Genomic DNA, 18,161 nt, shown 5'->3' with positions numbered 1-18,161 from the left:
ATTAAGAATGAAGAAAGATATCGGAGCTACAACAGCATTTACACTGTTCGGGCTCAAACCCTCCTGCTAGGGTTTGCCAGCTCAGCTGTCATTATCAGAGAAAATCTGGTTGCACCCAGAGCTGCCTGTTCAAAAGGACAAATTAATCCTCTTGTCCCCATTCCCCCCAGATTCAATATCCAAAAAGATAAAACTGCTAGGAAACAGAAAAACAGAACAAAAAACAAATCTTATGACCAGTAAGCAGTTTTCTTTAATATATCTTGTGACAAATTAAGTCCAAGAAGTTGAAAGCTAAATCAATAGATTCCATCTTCAAACATCAAAATAGTCCGAAATGAAACGAAAAAGAAAAAAACTGAGATCAGCCACAACAAAGGGCAACCTCCCGATATCCGTAAAAGGATTCATCCCGAGTTGGGGTGAATAAACCTTTATCGCCGCAGCAGATATCAAAAAATCAGAACACTTTATCGAGATCAGTAAGAAAAATCAAACAAACATCAAACTATGGCCAATCTCAAAAGATCAAGAGCATTCACTGAAAATGGCCCATATATGATGATAACTACAAGCAATTGAAGACAATCAATCCTTGAATGATTAATAAAGGTTTAAGATAAAAAAAAAAATACACAGCTGGGAAACTTTGGAAACCAGCAAAACAAAACACAGCGCAGATGAAGATATCAGGTCAAGAGCACTGCGAAAGGGAAATAATCTGCAAGAGTTGTGAAATTTCTCTCCTCACAAAGGGAGTTGTATGTGTGTGTGTGTGTGTGTGTGTGTAACGGTGATAGAAACAGAGGACAGGTGTTGTTCCGGGCTTATCTTTAGAACCAGGTTGGTGGAGAGGAGGGAGTAATGAGGGATAGCCTTGTCTGTATCAAACAGCTGCAGAACTGAGGATATCTCAGGTCGGACTGTGTAGCAAGTAATCTAACGGCAATGAACACACACAAACGTTTTGATCATATATATATACACGCACGTGGGCTGATATCTCACCTCGACTACAAACATTAGGGATAGGCGATTATGTTTTCAGATTCATCCTATTAAATTGTTTATCTGGCTATTGTCAAAATTGCTTGAAGTACCCAACCACGTTCCAAGGTCCGAAAGGACAAAGATATGAATGTTGTGAATGATTTAGATTAGGACTCTCTGGTTAATATGATTTATTACAATGTTGTTTTTTTCTGTTTTTTCTGGTTTTTGGAAGGGGGTGGGGTCAGTCCCAAGGTCATATCAGTGTAACTACAACTGTGGCAGGTGGATCATCCCAAAATACGTCTTGAACTACTCTTTAATAATGACTTAATTGCGACATTGAAACTAATTTACTTTAAAAAAGGATCTGACGCTAAATTCTACACAGCCATTTGTGTTGTCAGCAGCACAGATGACACCAGTGATGGAACAAACATCCTGGCTGTAAACTGGGCATTTATCTGAGAGAAGCAGCCTGAAGCGCTTCCAGGCAGACTCTCTAATTCTGGTGCCAAGACTTATCTTGAGCAGCGGAGAGTACTGGAGGCTTTTAAGGGGTGGGTGCATGAGGCTCACATGTGGCAAAGCATCTCTGAAGTGAGGTAGAGACAATTACTGGAAGATATTTACTCAGGCATGAGGACGCACATCCAGTGGCTGTCCATCTTTCCCCCAACCTCCGCACACATACGCGAGCATGTGATCTGTGCTGCAGAACAGCAGGAAAATGTTCCAGGAATACGAGTGTGTAGTGCAGCAGGTATGTGGAGTGTGTAACAAAAAGACACTGTGGGCTTTAATACTCTGCACCCTCAGGGAGAAAAATAATGACAATAGCTACGAGGCAAAGCCATGAATTCCATGACATGATCTCTCGCTCTCTATTTCTACCGTCATCTCCTCATATCGACTGACTGAACTGGAGTGGAGCCTACGGCCAAGCTGGATCTCTTTGTCAGGAGAAGTTTTGTTCAGGAACATTTTCCTTCCTGGAGTGCCAGGTTTTAAACTTATTCTGTAGAAACATAACATCACTTCTGCAGAAGTAAGCCATGTAACGAGGCAAAAAATGCTCCAGAATGAGTAAGAAAAAACAACTGCACATTTTGTGGTTATGAATCACATAAGAAATTGAAACCATAGCTATGTCCCAGAAACAAACAATCAGTGCCAAGTTCATGAACCCACAAAAAGAAGCCTCCAAGCATCCAGCCTCATGTAGTCACTGTGAGCCCTACAGAGTTCATGCTAATGGCTTTCATTGCTTAATCATTTCTATAAGATGCTCCAGGAGGGAGGCTCATTCATGAGTAATGTTTGTGATGAAGTATGACTGCAATATTAATTATGACCATACAAAAACCACTGAAAATAACCACAGCACCATTTTTTCATTACATACAAAAGCAAGTGTATTGTTCATTTGCTGATTAAGAAAGGCGTCATGATCTGTTTACATATTTAAATAAACAATATAAACCCATTCATAAATCCATTATTGGCGACTTCATAGCAGTTTTGAAACACAAAAACCATGTGCAAGCTCATGGATGTCTGCAGTTTGGTTAGATTCATTCAGCTCCATTCCTACACATTTATTGTAATAGAGTGACAGACCGCTGTTTTAAGGGATTCGGTTTTGGAGGTGATCTTCAAATTCGTTTTCTCTAGTGAAATCCTTTTGTAAAGAGTTTATAATATAGTGAGTGTTGTGTGTGTCTAGTAAAGTATAACCTAGTTATTGACATGGTCCAATTCTTCACTAGTGAGTGCAAGTGACAGCCCAATACAACTCAACACATCAAACCTCCACGGATAGCAGTTCACTCGCTTTCTTCAGCTGTCAGGAATATAAAACCTAACTCTTAAATCTAATTTCTGCTTTGACACTGTTGGATTATGCACTGGGCATACAAGCTAATGGTGTTTCACACAAATGCAAGCTTTGTTAGCCCGATAGCTAGCTGTTGTCTGCTTCACCAGATAAATAATAATAAATAAAAACGAATAAAATATGATTGTGTCTAATAAAAAAGTTTGGTCTCCTCTGTAGATGATAATTTGGTAATGTCATAAATTAGTGCGACTGCTCTTGTGATTTGGTGCTATATAAATACACTTGAATTGAATTGTGTGCAGTCATCGTATCAAAGTTTCTAAAGTTTCGCCCTCACTAAGCAATCCAACGCTGTTACCATGGACCAACAAGTCCATGGTAACAGCGACCTGTTACCATGGACAGGGTTGCATTGACAATCCAACACAATGGGCAGCACATTGAACATTTTATAAGTGGTCAGAAACTTGTAAATAACTCATGAAAGAATAAAGTTGCGTTGAAACCAAGCACACCATTGTTTTTCTTGTGACATTACCAATAAGTTTGAAGTGTCACATGGCCCTCTTCCTATTGAAAAAACAAAAGTTGTATCCAAGATGGCCGACTTCTATATGGCCACCATGATCACCACCCATCTTGAGGAGTTTGCCCCCTCACATATACTAATGTGCCACAAACAGGACTTTGATATCACCAACCATTCCCATTTTATTACGGTGTATCCATATAAATGGCCCACCCTGTACACAAAACTGAATAATAAAATGACAATGAAAATGACAATTTCTACTGAATCACTGTATTGCGACACCATCGTTATCATAGGGATGTATTATGGTAGGAGTGTATCTTAAGTTACTCTGTGATCACCACCACTACAGGAGACAAGGTAAAGTTTTCAATGAGAACATAAATACCTAAACATATTGCTGAAGTGCCAGCCAAGGCATTGTTCATTAAACTTAAGCCTTGCAAATTCCTGATTTTGTATTTATAACATTTCTGTTTTCCTTCATTGAAAAACTAGACCTTCTTCCTGATGAATCATTAAGTGGGTAAAATAAAGAGCACCTTCAGTTAATCACATTCACCCTGACTGGAAGTGAAGCTACTTCAGTTAAAAAAAAGCTGTTTTGTTCTTAGTAAAATGTTGCACGTGTAACGTGCCTGCTGTTACATAAAACATGCTTTTCATTACCATATTTTCGCCACACTAGAGAAAAAGAATTGAACAGCTATTCCAAACATTTCCTGACATGACACATAAAAGCACTGTGTCAGAAATGCTCCAGACTCATAATCACCAGCAACTGAACACCAAAATAAATAAATAAATAACTAACTAACCGGTAGAAAGGTGGAAACAGAGTACTGGGGAAATCATAGAAATAGTTGTGCAACAATGAAAAACAAGTTTAAACCAAGCGCGCTGTCTGACTTTGAACATTGTGTAGGCAGGGGGACCTGCAGCTGTCCAGTCATCGAACAAGCACTCAGGACAGGTACAAACAATTGGCTTTAGTAAGAAACACTAAATATGAATATGTATTTGAATTTGTGTCCAAGGACAATCCAAAGGGCACCTTTAAGATATGGTTATAGAAGCTCTCTAGTGCCATGTCTTATTTGAACTGAAATGTTTTTCTTCATGTTAATGTAGGTTTGTAGTCTGCAAGTGTATTATAGTGCAAAAATTAAATCTTATCACGACAGCGTATCAGTACACACTCAATGTTCAGAAAATCTCAGCATTCAGGTGAAACTCATTTTATAAAAGTCTCTAATGAATGTTATGCTCAATTTGCAAGATCCCAAGCAGGCTCAGTAGGTGAAAGAAATCGCCAGCTTAAACAAACTGAAACAAACCTTTTCTCTGGTACTAAACCATATATATACAGGAATTGAGCCCATCCGGAGACAATTGAGAGACTTTAGCGCAGTGGATGTTATCAAGTGTTTTCAGTAACGCTTTGGAATCTGAACCAGGTCAACGAGGGGTCTTTAAATGTTAAAAACTGTGGAAAAAAAACAGCATAAAAAAAAAAAAAGAGCAGTGAGTGAATAGTTCCTGTGGACTGAGTCATTCTGCTCTTCGGGGAAATGAGCTGACTTGAGAATATGGCAGGATGGCAGCATGCATGGACTGCAGGCAAAGGACTCTGCCTCTTTCTCTATCTACCAACCACCACCAATCTTTTTTTTTTTTTTTTACAGTGCTGTTGATATGGTGTTTTGCATTACGCAATAGTGCTGCCCCTCCCATCCTCTGAAAATCAGCACATTCCCTCTCTCACATCCCTTTCTCTACCTCTCTCTCCCTCCCTCCCTCCCTCCCTCCCTCACTTGTCCTGATATTAATGACACAGCTATCTGAGGCAGCGGCAGTTCCCCTGCGCTCTTTCCCTCCTGCAGACTGCACTCATACACATGCACACACTCTCTTACACCAAATAAGATACTGGACACACATCCACACACTTACACGGGACATCTGCAGGCACACACACATGCACACACATACAAAAACACTACTATACACTCCAAGTTCATATCAGAGGCAGCCACAGACGCTTTCTCTTTACACACACTTATTTAAAAATCTCACAGAAGGATGAGGACAATTGGACTTTGCGTTTGTGCTGGTCTCCTGCTTACAGGCACCTTATTACTCAGAATCAGCCAGGCAGCAGACTTTCCTGGTAACTCTCACCAGCGATGGGACTCTAGAGGATCCTACCATTTGGGATTTGAGTCTGGTACTCCCACTTCTTGCCCTGTCAAACTTAGACCTATGGGCCAGTGTGGGAGCTCTGGGGCAGAGGACGGGGAGGACTGCCCTTACCAGATCACTCTGCCTCCCCTCACCATCCAGCTGCCCAAGCAGTTCAGGCTGCTGGAGAAGACGATGAAGGAGCTGCAGAGCCTGAAGGAGGTAGTGAACAAGCTGAAAAGCGGGTGCCAGGAGTGCCGTGGGGCACGGGGCAGCGGAGTTTTTGGACACCAGCAGGCAGACCAGATCCCGATTCAGGGGGATGCCGGGGAAAAAGTGACGGGGCAGGAGGTGCAAGGTGGATCCAGCCAAGAAGAGAGGGGAGATGGGATGGTTCCTGGAGCTACTGTGGATGCCGCAAGACCGGGTTCAATTTTTGGGAAACCTGCTCCGAGCCAAAACATGCAGGAGATGCAGGTAAGAGGCAAAGTTAACACTTACAGGAAAAGATATAAGACTGAACCAAGGAATAAATCATTTACCTTACAAATACACTTGGTTGAGCTCAAATTTATCATTTATTCACCTTGATCTAAAATTGTTTTGGTATAGTTCAATACAGCGTGCATTTTCTGCTACATCTGTAGAGCACAGAGGTGTGTACAACATGTGAAATAGTAGCACTGCACCATTTCCTCTGTTTCCTCTGTTCCATTAAAACCCTGCAAATTGTCAGAAAGCCAGATCTTTAGCAGCTTTGTGAAAGTGTTAGGGGACACTGATATGAAGCGCGTTTCATGCTTCCAGTCAGATGCGCCCAGCTGGAATGCAAACTGACCAGATGTCAAAAGACACGCAAAGTCCTACCTGGCGCCACTCCGCCAGGGAAAATTTCTGGTACAATAAGCAGGGTGGGAAAATCGGAGTTAGACACCAGCCCAGTGACAGTAAATTTCTGCCGTCTGGTAAGCTTATTGACTCTCACAGCCACTTTGGCAGACAGCCAATCGTAACGCAGACTTTGTTTCCATTCTAAAATTCAAATTGGCTGGTGAAACAATGAAGGAGGCTGGTGACTTCGGTAATCTGCCTGCTTTGTAGTGCGTGCCAAAAATAATTTCCTTCACGCTTGCTCTGGCCTTTCTCAGGTGAAGCTGAATAGGATGTCAGCCAGCCTGCGCAATGCCAGGAACCAAATCTCAGCTCTGCAGGGTCGACTGGAGGGAATCAACCTTCTTAACATGGAGAATGTACAGGCTATAGTGGACAGGCGGGTGGAGAACATCACCGGAGTGGTCAACAAGCTCAGCTCCAGCTGTACCACCGAATGTCCAGCCCAGACTGGCCCTCAGTGTAAGCTTACTTTTATTAAGATAATTAATAATAATAATATTCTCTACATTGTTATACTTACCCTCCATTCCTTTGGTCCTGTTATTTTTCCATCTGATCTTGTGATCTGCCCTCTCCATCTTCCCAGTGACAAGGGCTTTCAGTTAAAAGAGAATGTGTTTTTCTGTTATGTTTTATTCTGTTATATCTTTGCCATTTCATGTTTCGCCCCCCTTTTCTCTTCTGTTCTTCTCATACATTTTTGTAATCCTTCTGAGCATGATCAAGAGTGCACTTTTCAATTTTTTATTTCCTAAAAAAAAGATGTTATTATTGTAATAAAACCCTGTTGGTTAAATAAGTTTAGCAGTTCAGGGTTGCAGGGGGATATATTTTCTGGCATAGGCTGTATTCAATCATTCCTGAGTGGACATTATAATCAACTTCAAAAATAATCAGAGTCAGGGTGTTTACTTTCACCCAACAAGACCTTTCTTCCTTGGAAATGAAAAGTGAAATCTATGTTGCCAGTGTCCTTGTCAACCACACTCACTGGTCTGTTGCAACATCTCTCCTCCATTACTGATATGAAGAATATTATATATTTAGGTGTAGTCTAGATTTGAGAAATGGAATTTTCCATCATCTTAATGCGTACCAAAAGGTTACTGTATTCATTACATTACTGGAGTGGAGTGGCTGGTTCAGAGTAGCCAGTGCACAAATGGACAGAGTGAAATAGCTTTAAGTTGAGCACATACTGCACTGGAGTGAAGCAATAGAACTTGGTTCAAAGTGAGAATTCACTTTAACTCTTACATAACTAACCGAAGTGACCCCTCACTACTCTCCATACGCACAAACTCAAAAAGGGAAGGCAGAAAAAGACCCACACTTGAAAGTAGGAATGCACACATAGTGAAACTCTGGGCCGATACACATCGACAGTGAAATGCTTTAAAGTGTAACAGCATCACGCTATCTTTGAACAATTAGCCAGCATGAAATTGATTCGAGCAAAATAGATGAATATCACTGACACCAGTAGATGCTGTTGTACTTGGAGATATCAGCCAACAAACCAACACTAGCTGATATCGATATTTTGCAGATTAATCTGTGCTTCCCTGCTTGGAAGTTTTATGACCGTTTAAACAAGCCTGCGATATTGTATCTAGAAACAGTGGGGGTTGCAGACTAGCTAAGCAAAACAAATACCCCACTTTACATTGATGTAAAAGCTATTTTGGATGCGAGCACAGTAGAAATGCAGGGCACTTTCAGAAAGCAAATACTATCCAGTACTTCACTATGAATGTTACACTATATTGGGGCTTTTATGTAGAAAACAGATGTGAGCTTATTTCTAAGCAGATTAGCTGGAACAGTGGTGTGAAGGGAATCCCATCCCTTTCTCTTCTGTTTGCTTCTCCAACTTGCTTCTTTCTCCATCAAACCTGATCATTTTTCCCCTCCCTTATGCATTTATCCTCAAAGCATCTATACCCTCTCCTCATTTTTCCTCTATTTCATATTTCTTTTTCTATTGCCCTACCTCTTACTGTCTCCCCCTCTTTAATTCTCTTTCCTAGTCCCTTCTCTCTGCTTCCCTCCCTGCCTCCTTCTGGAGGTCATGCTCTTGGATGCTCATTACTGCATAAAAAGACAAGCGCTCATTATCTCTTGCCAATACCACAAGTAATAATGAAGGCGGCTTTCCTGACACTACAGTAGTCACAGATGGCACCCAGGGTCAGTAGCACTTGTCTTTCTACATCTATCTGCTTTGTTCAGGTCAAGAACTGGATAAGCATCCGACTTCAGCTCAGGAGACCGTGCCTAATGGTGTCTGAATTCCATCCAAATGTAGCAGAAAAGAAACAGCTGCTGTTACTGAGGAAAGCGACCAATACGTTGTGTTAGGGTGTTTCACAAGATCACTCAAATTAGAAATCGCGATAAAAAAGTTACTCCAAAAGTTGCTAAATGAACATCTTTTAGAATTTTTCTTGTCTTAAAACTTTCAAACCAGATGCTGATCATGTTCCTCTGCGAGCTCCTAATGGGCAGAGTAAAACAGACTTTCACTGATAAGAGTTTCCTGGTTATTTACCACAATGTCAAAAGTGTTTAGTGAAGCAAAAAATAAACTATCTAGCATTTTAACTAAAGCTACATAAGGCATTTCTGGCAGGTTAAAAAATTGCTGTAGGCCTTTTACACAAACTGCACTGACAAATTTTAAAAAATGCCAACTTTGTGAGGACCGTAACCATCATTTAACCCAATGTAGAATTGCAATTTCACCATTAATAGGGAGTAAAACTACATTTGTCAAGATGCTGTTATCACTCTAAGTGCTCTAAGCGTTCATTTTCGCTCATTTTGCCAATTTCCATTTTTGCAACGAGCACTGATCTTCACTTTCACTCCTGCAGGAAGCATAGAAATTCATGTCCCTGTTCAGCTACATTAACTCAATCATACAAAATGAGAATAGATGTTCAGTCCTCCATCAAGAACTGCTCGTTTGGAAATTTGGTGTCGGGCAACTTCATAAGGGAAGCACAGTTTTTTTTAGTTTCTTTCCATCAAAACTGAAGTAGTATAAGCAGTAGTATGCTATCGCTTTCGATACACATTTCCTCAGTTGACATGAGGCATACTTCTTGATAATAATTGTCTTCCTTTTATGAGAATCTCTTGTGTGGTCTGAAGTCAAACAGGCAAAGCGCCAAGAGTCAAATCAGTCTGTCAAAATGTCATCTATAAAAAGCATGTCAGTCAATATGGCGTGGGACTCATCAGCCTATGTCAGTCGACTTGCCAGTCAAAAAAGTGAGTAAGAAAGAAGAAGAATGGGGAAACTTTGCTCTGGTAAAATTGTTTGAACTTTCCCCTCAGAGCAAAACAACATATGAGTCATGTTCCAGTGCTTTGTCTGACTTCTCACTGCTGTGGGATTTGCGGGGAAAAGTCATGACATAGGCTAAAATTGCTGCTTCGATGAGTTTACAGGGCCTTCGTTGTCAAGGTTAGAATAGTAATGTGGGTACCAGGCTTTTACCTCACGCTGTTTCTCTGCTGTCCACAAACAACAACTCAGAAATGAGTACATCCCCTAGCGGGCTTTGTCCTTTTACTGTAAACATACACTGTTTTGGGATCATTTTCAGAAATGACACATATCACTTTCCTTGTCCCAGACCAATTAGCTATTAATTTTCCTCAACAGTCACATAGACAGCCCATCAGCCAAGAGTTTTTCAGGAACGAGTAAGTGGCTGATATTAGAGTTATTTAGGTCAGGCACATTGCCAGACGTACTGAGATGGAGATCACTCTTGTCTGTCTCGGGACACTGACTGCCCAGTCAGATAGATGGGGACAAATAGAAAAGAAGATGTAAAGTGGCGACACTGCAGTCAGACGCTGAAAGTGAGTGTGACACTGAAAGAATTTACGGGTCAATTCTTTTGTTGCCAAATGCCGACCGAGCTGTTAAGGTGACAAGGATACATTTCAACCTTGCGATCGACTCCCATATGGAGTGATTTACCATCTGCAGCTATTTTGCACTTGAAGCATTCAAGTGTAATGTTGTCAGAAAACGAAGTTGCTTATTTAGAGAGCAAAATAAATGTTTGTGCTCCATCTGCTAGTTCAGTTCCTTTTAAAATAGAAATACAACTATCTACAGCAACATGCATTTTTCATTCTACAAACACTGTTCACTCCCTACACCTGTTTTCCTTCCTATACCAGTACTACTGCTGGGGTATGAGCACCGCCTACCCCAGCACTATTATAATCTACTGCACCTCTAGAGAGATTAAGGACTATGAGAACATTGTATCATCAATGGAGCGCATTTAACACTCAAAAGGAGTCCAACATGCTGCCTGCCCAGTGTCAGGACAATTTAGACCCAAGGTGCCAGTGTGCATGGAGGGGGTATGGCTCTCTAATCCAGTTTTACACTTTCCCACGTTTTAACAAGACTGTTCCATTCACTTCCAAAATCCTAACTGACAGGAGTCTTTGGACCTTGGTTTTGGATTGATTCGGTAGCCTGCAATGCGACACAAGGGATGGGAGGAAAAGGTAGACGAATAAGTGGCCAGGTAAAAAAAAAAGTGCTCAGAATGCATTGAAGGTATACAAAATGGACCTGTGTTGTAGCACGTGGGGAGATTAGAGGAATTTATCCCCTGGCAGAGGCTGTTTCTTCAATGGTTCTAAATACTATATTTCAGATAAGCATGGATATATTGTGAAATACATATTTCACAATCAGCTTGTTTTTAATGTTATTTTATACATAATAAATGGTTAGGGGAAGATGTCTGACAGGCAAAAAGAATGTGGTGAAGGGGTGTTTTTGTGTTTGAATGCATTCCTCTTAAATGAAGGCAGGGATGAGAAATTCCACACTGGATTTCCTACTAACCTATCTCATTTTCTTTTCTCCAGCCTTCCTCAGCCTCAGGGCCTGTTTCTATTACTGTCTCAGGGAACAATGCCAGACCAAAGTGAAAATATTACTGAATATCATCCAGTAACATCTGGTTATAACTACTCTCCCTTCTCTCTTTCTCACTGCCACCCATGCAGTCATCTTAGCCCCTCGGGACTGTTCAGACTACAATGTGCTGGAAGTGAGGAGGAACGGTATATATCGTGTGACACCTGACGCTCGCAATGGGACGTTTGAGGTATTCTGTGACATGGAGTCCTTCGGAGGTGGCTGGACTGTGATACAGCAACGCCTCAATGGGTCCGTCAGCTTCAACCGCACCTGGGCTGAGTATAAGAAAGGCTTTGGGAACCTCAGGTTAGTTATTTTCTTTACCCCTCCTCCCCCACAATTGGGCATTCCTCTGATAATTTACGACAAAGCATGCTCAGCATATCCAGGATATCTTTTCCTTATCTTGCTTCACTTATTCAAACATCAGCAATCAGCCTAAGCAGTCACGCAACGGTGGTTATGAACTGCATAAGTAAACCCAGAGCTTTCCAATATATGAACGCATTCACTCAAATTAGTGTTTAGATGTGTATATACTACAGTGGTTGCCTTATTCTTTCACCTGGAGGCCTAGATGTCTGAGAGCCATGTTCCCCAACAATATATTAAGGCTAATAGAACAATAAAATGGTTTATTGTTCTATGGTCTGCAGCGAAGGTAAAAGAAAGTGAAGGAACAACGTTGCTTTTAAGAATCTAGATTTATTACTGAGGTTCATCGAGTAAAGAAAAAGATCCTAGATGCCTAGATCCTTTTGAAAAACCTTTAGGCCCTCTTACTATCTGTGCACCAAGGTCTAAGCGATCCTCCAGGAATGGTGATCCTATTTTCCAAGGATCTGATTGGTCAGTAGATGGTGATTTCATACATGTGGACCTCTTATCTTGACCATAACCTGTTGTGGAGCAGGTTAGGTCTGCAGCACAAGTTACCATGGTGATAGTAAGACTCAAACTGCTTTTGCAATACTGAAAACACAGGATTAAACTCAAAGTTACCAGACGTTAAGCCCAAAAACTGCTTCTTAGTACAGGAATCTGTCCAGTTATTGTTTACAGTCTGAATCTGAATGTGTATAAACCTTTTAAAAACCCAATAAAAGGCTTAATCCATACACTTTTCCCATAGAAATAGCATTAGCTGTCAGAAGCAACAGATAAAAGAAACAAAAACATCCCCTTTTGAAAGACATTCTTAGAATAACGAAATGTGCCACGCATCATGTGTATCAGTGAAGCCTTAAGCTAGTGAGAGCAAGGTTCTTTGTTCACAGAGAAGCTTCAAAGTTTACGCTGCCAGCTTGCAACCAAACTCCTTACATAATGTATCTGGTTGCAAATGCAACGACTGACACTGAAAACTCTTTTTAATGTCATGTGACATAGTGACATTAAGCAGGTCCAGCCAAGGTTGGACAACTTTTTTAATTAGCATGCATTGTTATATGTCAAGCCTGTATCATTTTAAGTCAGCACTACACACTACTGCATTAAGTCAAACTCAACTATTTTCTGAACCCTCATTACACTAGAGCCTACCACATGCTCATCTAACTAGCTGCAAGCTATACAGTTTGAAAGAATACACAAAAACAAGCAGTTTGTTCAATGTATTTATTTTTTTGTCTTGCTAGTAGGAAATTGTTCATCTATACTGTTCTTTTACCAGTGAATTAGAGGTCATTTAATGTCATGTGCTACAGAATACTTTTACCAAAACCTGAGAGAGTCTAATCCCTCAGTACTTAGGAGCTAATGATGCACACCTGTTCTCTATATCACTGTTTGTTCAACACCTGTTTTCATTATCAGTGATTGATTATCATGCATAAAACTAAGGGGACGTATAGAGATATTTAAAAAAGATCAGAACTTTTTCCTGTGTGTTTTGGTCTTTGGTCCACATGATAACACTGTGAGTCTGCCATATTTGTAGTGCTGTTGTATGTACAGGAAGGACTGTTATACCCAAAGTATTCAAAGTGGAAAACCCAAGTGCTGCATTCCATCATGCATTGCGTTGAAGTAAAAGAGACAGAGTAAAGAAACAAAAGAAAGCAGAACACTAAATAAACTGCCACAAAGTATTTAGATTCATCAACTTGAGGAATTACACTCTGTTCAATGCACTTATCAGAAATATGCACATTATTAGTCACTTATCTAACCGATGTTGATCTATTCTGCTCTAACTGTGTGACAGCGTTGATGTAACAAGACAGAGAAAATGAGGCAAATATTATCAGAAGCCATTTTTCCATTTTGTTATTGGGCTCGCTATTTAGCTTTCTACATAAAACTCCTTATACAGGGAGTAGAGAGTAGTGAATGATCACAAGTACAAAAACAACATTTTTGGCTCATAAGGCCAACAAGAGTTTATGGCTTTGAGGTCAGGGTAATGCTGCCTGTTGGTTTGGCATGCTCTTAAACCCCATTCATTTCATTTTTATCTTTTTGTGCAGACTTATTTACTTAGCAAATGAAGGAGAAAAGGCACCATTTTCAAAAGAAGACTCAAGTTACATGTGGACTAGGCCTTAGGGAAATGATGACCACAGTAGATGATCTGACCCCATTTCAACTGATCATAAAGTTGCAGATATAAAACAAATTATTCAAAACAACCTTCTGAGCATGTCTGAATATCCAGCATTAAACTCCCACTAAAAGAATGTCTCCTCTCCTCCTCTCCTGTTTTCCTCTATTGGAGTACACATGCATTTTGCTAAAAAAATTGAAATTCTAACATAGTATGTGAGCTTTATATATATATATATATATATATATATATATATATATATATATATATATATATATATATATATATATATATATATATATCAGCATGCCTCATTTTGTTCCTTTCTATCCTGCAGAGGTGAGTTCTGGCTGGGCAATGACCATATCCATTTGCTGACAAAAGCAAAAGATATGATTCTGCGTATTGAGCTAGAGGACTTTGAGGGTGTCCGGGAATATGCAAAGTATGATCAGTTCTATGTGGCCAATGAGTACCTACGCTACCGTCTGTCTGTCAGTGGATACAGGTACAGGGTTCACTTCTGCACATGCAATATTTCTCACTCTCAGTTGCTGCTAGAACACCTTAAACTGGAACAGCACACCTTATATATCAATGTCTCATTACAGTGGGACGGCTGGGAACGCCCTCAGTTTCAACAAGCACTTCAACCACGACCAGAAGTTCTTCTCCACACCCGACCGCGACAACGACATGTACCCCTCTGGGAACTGCGGCGGCTACTACAGCTCCGGCTGGTGGTTTGACGCCTGCATGTCTGCCAACCTCAACGGGAAGTACTATCACAAGCGATACAAGGGAGTCAGGAATGGGATCTTCTGGGGAACGTGGCACAACATGTCGACCGAGTACTACCCCACCAACTACAGGCAGGCTTTTAAAACTGTCAAAATGATGATACGGCCCAAGAACTATGGTCCTTAAAAGGACAGGTAAATATTGGTGAGTGCAGTCATGCAGGCAAAGACAAAGAAAATGGAAGAGCAAGTACATAAGGACTCAAACACACATACACTCACTAGTAGTCATGCATTTACACATTTACACATGCGTACGTGTGCACATAGGACTATAAGTAGTTTGGTGCATTAATGATAACAATAATTGTGAAAAATTTAAGTGTGCTATTACTTTTCCACTCTAGTGAGTGTGGCCTTCAAAATGTTGGATTAAAATGATGATAATAAAGGACAATGGACTATGAACAATGATGGACTAATAAAATTCTTTAAAAAAAAAACAAAAAAACTCCCATGCAGTGTAGGCCAGCCTCCTACGTGGGCCATAACATTAAATTGAGGGTTACCAGAAGAGATTTTTTCACTGGTCTTTGACATTTTTTTTTCTCTTTCTGTCCTGCTGCCTCCTGCCATAAACCCAGCATAGAAACACAGCACAGCACATACTAGTAGTAAAAACTAATGAGCTATCACTTTCTCTGCTGTAAATGATTTTGTAATTAACAGCAGCCACCCAAGTGAGGTATACGAGAGCTGATGATACAGTTTTGAGTGGGTCCGATAATCATTACGAAAGACTTCAAGCTGGAGAGTCAAACTGTTAGAAAAATTACAGTCAGTAATAAATGTATAGCTTTACTTGGCCCTTCTCTGGCATTTATCTCACTGCTCTCGGGCAGCTTGCCGATTTATCATTACCCCATACCACAGAAGACATCCCAGTATAAATACGCAGCATCCAATAAATTTCTATTGAGTCATGTATGTGTGTGCATTCTGCATTATTGATGTTTAACTAGAGTCTTCTTGAGAGCAGCCACGAAGCAGGACATTGCAGTGAGGAAAAAAAATGTGTTTCCAAGCTTTGGATGCACCGAATTACTGCACACTTCTCTATGCCATAATCTGTAAAATCTTCTTCTTGTACAATACTGCTATCTACTGTTAGGAAACTGTATAGCACCATTTATTTCATTTTATACACACTGTAAATGGGAAGGATTGGGGAAAGAAATGCTTCACTATGAGGATGTGTATAGTATTTATTTTACTTTGAGAGGTATGATAGCTTTTATATGATACAATGGTCATGCAGTACAGAGTCTAATGATTGATGACATTTGAGTAATGACAAGGACTAGGCATAATTGTGATCATTCATAGTAAATATCTGCGTAAAATTGGAATTCTTTGTGTGTATCAGATTGATCTTTTCTATCATTCATATTCAGCTGTTGTGCCAATAGATATGCAATTTTTTTATTGGGGGAAAAAAATTAAATTAATATTTCATGGCTGTGTTGCACATTTCAATGTTCGGTCGGTTTAAAATCCTTTTCATGCCTGCTCCACTTGTGTACTGGAATCGCCTTTCAAACGAATGTATACAAAAAATGTATACAAGTTTCGCATGAGTGTCTTTGAAAGTGTCTGCCGTCTAGTGTCCGAGGCTGAATGAGGCTTGTAAAAATGCAGGATGAGGTGCTGCATGCCCATAACAAATGGGTTTATGAGGTGTTGAACCAATAAAGCCACTAAATAAAAGGCAGATTTCATATTGGCTTCGCAGAAGATGATAAAACTGTGGGACTGTGACTTTACTGTCTGTTTACTGTCTGTGATGATAAAGTTAATAAAAGTGTTGTGCTCATTCACAGGATGACTCCTAAATATTCACTTTTTTTCACACTTAATGTTTATGACAAACACTTTAACGCACATTATGTATGTGCAATACTTTGTTATCAGAAATTAAACTGCAAAAGAATGGAGGAAATAATAGTCCTGAACATTAGCCTTGTGCAAATACATGCATCTATATCATATCTGATACTATTTTCTTTTCTTTTGAATCATGGCAGTTAAATCTGCCACTATAACTATCAAATAGGGATGTGTCTGTGAAGGTTCTCAGTCATCCAGGTCATCGTAGTCAAAGGAGCTTGCAAAGAAAAGCGTCTGGACGTCCAGACGCTTTTCTTTGCAAGCTCCTTTGACTATCAAATAGGGATGTTTGTCTTTCTGAAAACAATTTAAAAATGCCATTCACAAAATAACAACATAACAATGCACATGATTGTTACCTCATCTAAACACTGGGAGGCAGGACTAGCAGAGACCACAATGGAGGCTGAGGGCTGCTTTTCTGGGAGTGAAGCATCGGGTGCAACGGCCACTAGAGGGGTGTCCTCCTCCATTCCCTTATCCTCATCTTGCTCTTCCACTTCAACTTCTGCACTCTGAGGCCTGCATTCTGTCTCCTCCTGGGATGGATTCACTAGTGATTGGATCAAAACATAATAATATTGAGGACAGAAACACACTAAACAAACATTAGTATCCTACAGGCTGCGTGGGACAGGAATCCGAAAATATGTAAATATTTGTTACACCAAAGTCCTGGCACACAGTTTCAACATTTAATGGCCTTCCCTATGCTTGCTTACCAATAAATAAAACATAAGACTAAAAGTGGGCAGCACAGCGGTGCAGTGGCTAGCACTGTTGTCTCACAGTGACCTGTCCAGGGTGTACCCCGCCTCTTGCCCTATGATAGCTGCCATCGGCTCCAGCCCCACCGCGACTCCGAGAAGGATCAGCGGAAGAGGGTGGATGGATGATTAGAAGTTTTGTATGTGCGGAACACACCGAATTAGACATGCAAAAGCCTGCTTTTATTCTGAAGGATTACGCTTCCGCCGGTGAACACCGGAAATCAAAATCAATAAATATTATTTTTAAACGTAGATCCCACAAAGTAATTCGTGAGCACTGTCCTAAACATATTCAGAAAATTTTAAGATCATGTATATTATTAGACCTGTAAACGTCACACGGAAAGCGTACCTTTTCGAAAAACGCAAAAAGACCAAATTATGACAGCTTATCGGCTATAACTGGTGCTAAGCGGCTCCAGCTTAGTTTCTGCTTCTAAATTCTGCTAAGGCACACGAGAAGGCCATAAAAATAGAAAAAAAAAAATGGGCTAATGTGATACGAAAAGGTGTATACAACATAACAATACAGCACAAGTGTACAACAAGTGTGTTGTTCATTTAAAGCATGCAGAAACTTACTTATTAGCCAGTTTACTTGCTGTGTCCGGTTTTTTGGTGTTTGTTAGATAAACAAGGAAACACATTCCTTATTGTTATATCTCTGGAGTCTTCGCAGGCCTTTAAAATAAAAAAAATAAAAAAAATTTCACAGCCAATCTCAGCAAAACCCAATCACCGACTTTTCACTTTCCT

General features: G+C 40.3%; 2 protein-coding genes across 3 annotated transcripts in view; one reads left to right on the top strand and one right to left on the bottom strand.

Annotated features, from left to right (window-relative positions):
• The window catches only part of ccdc146 (coiled-coil domain containing 146), a 63,353-nt gene extending 45,192 nt beyond the window's left edge, over positions 1-18,161 (bottom strand). Inside the window, exons 1-2 of one of the 2 annotated variants that reach the window (XM_080887203.1) lie at positions 17,988-18,161; positions 16,995-17,188 (exon numbers count right to left, since the gene is read on the bottom strand). In XM_080887203.1, the coding sequence (XP_080743329.1) occupies positions 16,995-17,188; position 17,988 (195 nt within the window). In that variant the 5' untranslated portion in view covers positions 17,989-18,161. Of the gene's footprint in view, positions 1-16,994; positions 17,189-17,987 lie in introns of those variants that run through there. The other variant, XM_080887204.1, reaches the window with a different exon arrangement.
• On the top strand, positions 5,253-16,526 carry fgl2a (fibrinogen-like 2a). Its single transcript, XM_080887209.1, has 5 exons — positions 5,253-6,020; positions 6,692-6,896; positions 11,490-11,709; positions 14,286-14,456; positions 14,560-16,526. Exons 1-5 carry the CDS (start codon positions 5,445-5,447, stop codon positions 14,873-14,875), a joined length of 1,488 nt encoding a protein of 495 aa, XP_080743335.1. The 5' UTR covers positions 5,253-5,444; the 3' UTR covers positions 14,876-16,526.

This window comes from Rhamphochromis sp. 'chilingali' (genome assembly GCF_963969265.1).
Source record: "Rhamphochromis sp. 'chilingali' genome assembly, chromosome: 7".
In the NCBI taxonomy this organism is placed as follows: domain Eukaryota; kingdom Metazoa; phylum Chordata; class Actinopteri; order Cichliformes; family Cichlidae; genus Rhamphochromis; species Rhamphochromis sp. 'chilingali'.
Note: the sequence above shows the minus strand (reverse complement) of the source record. Positions and strands in the feature narration are given on the sequence as shown.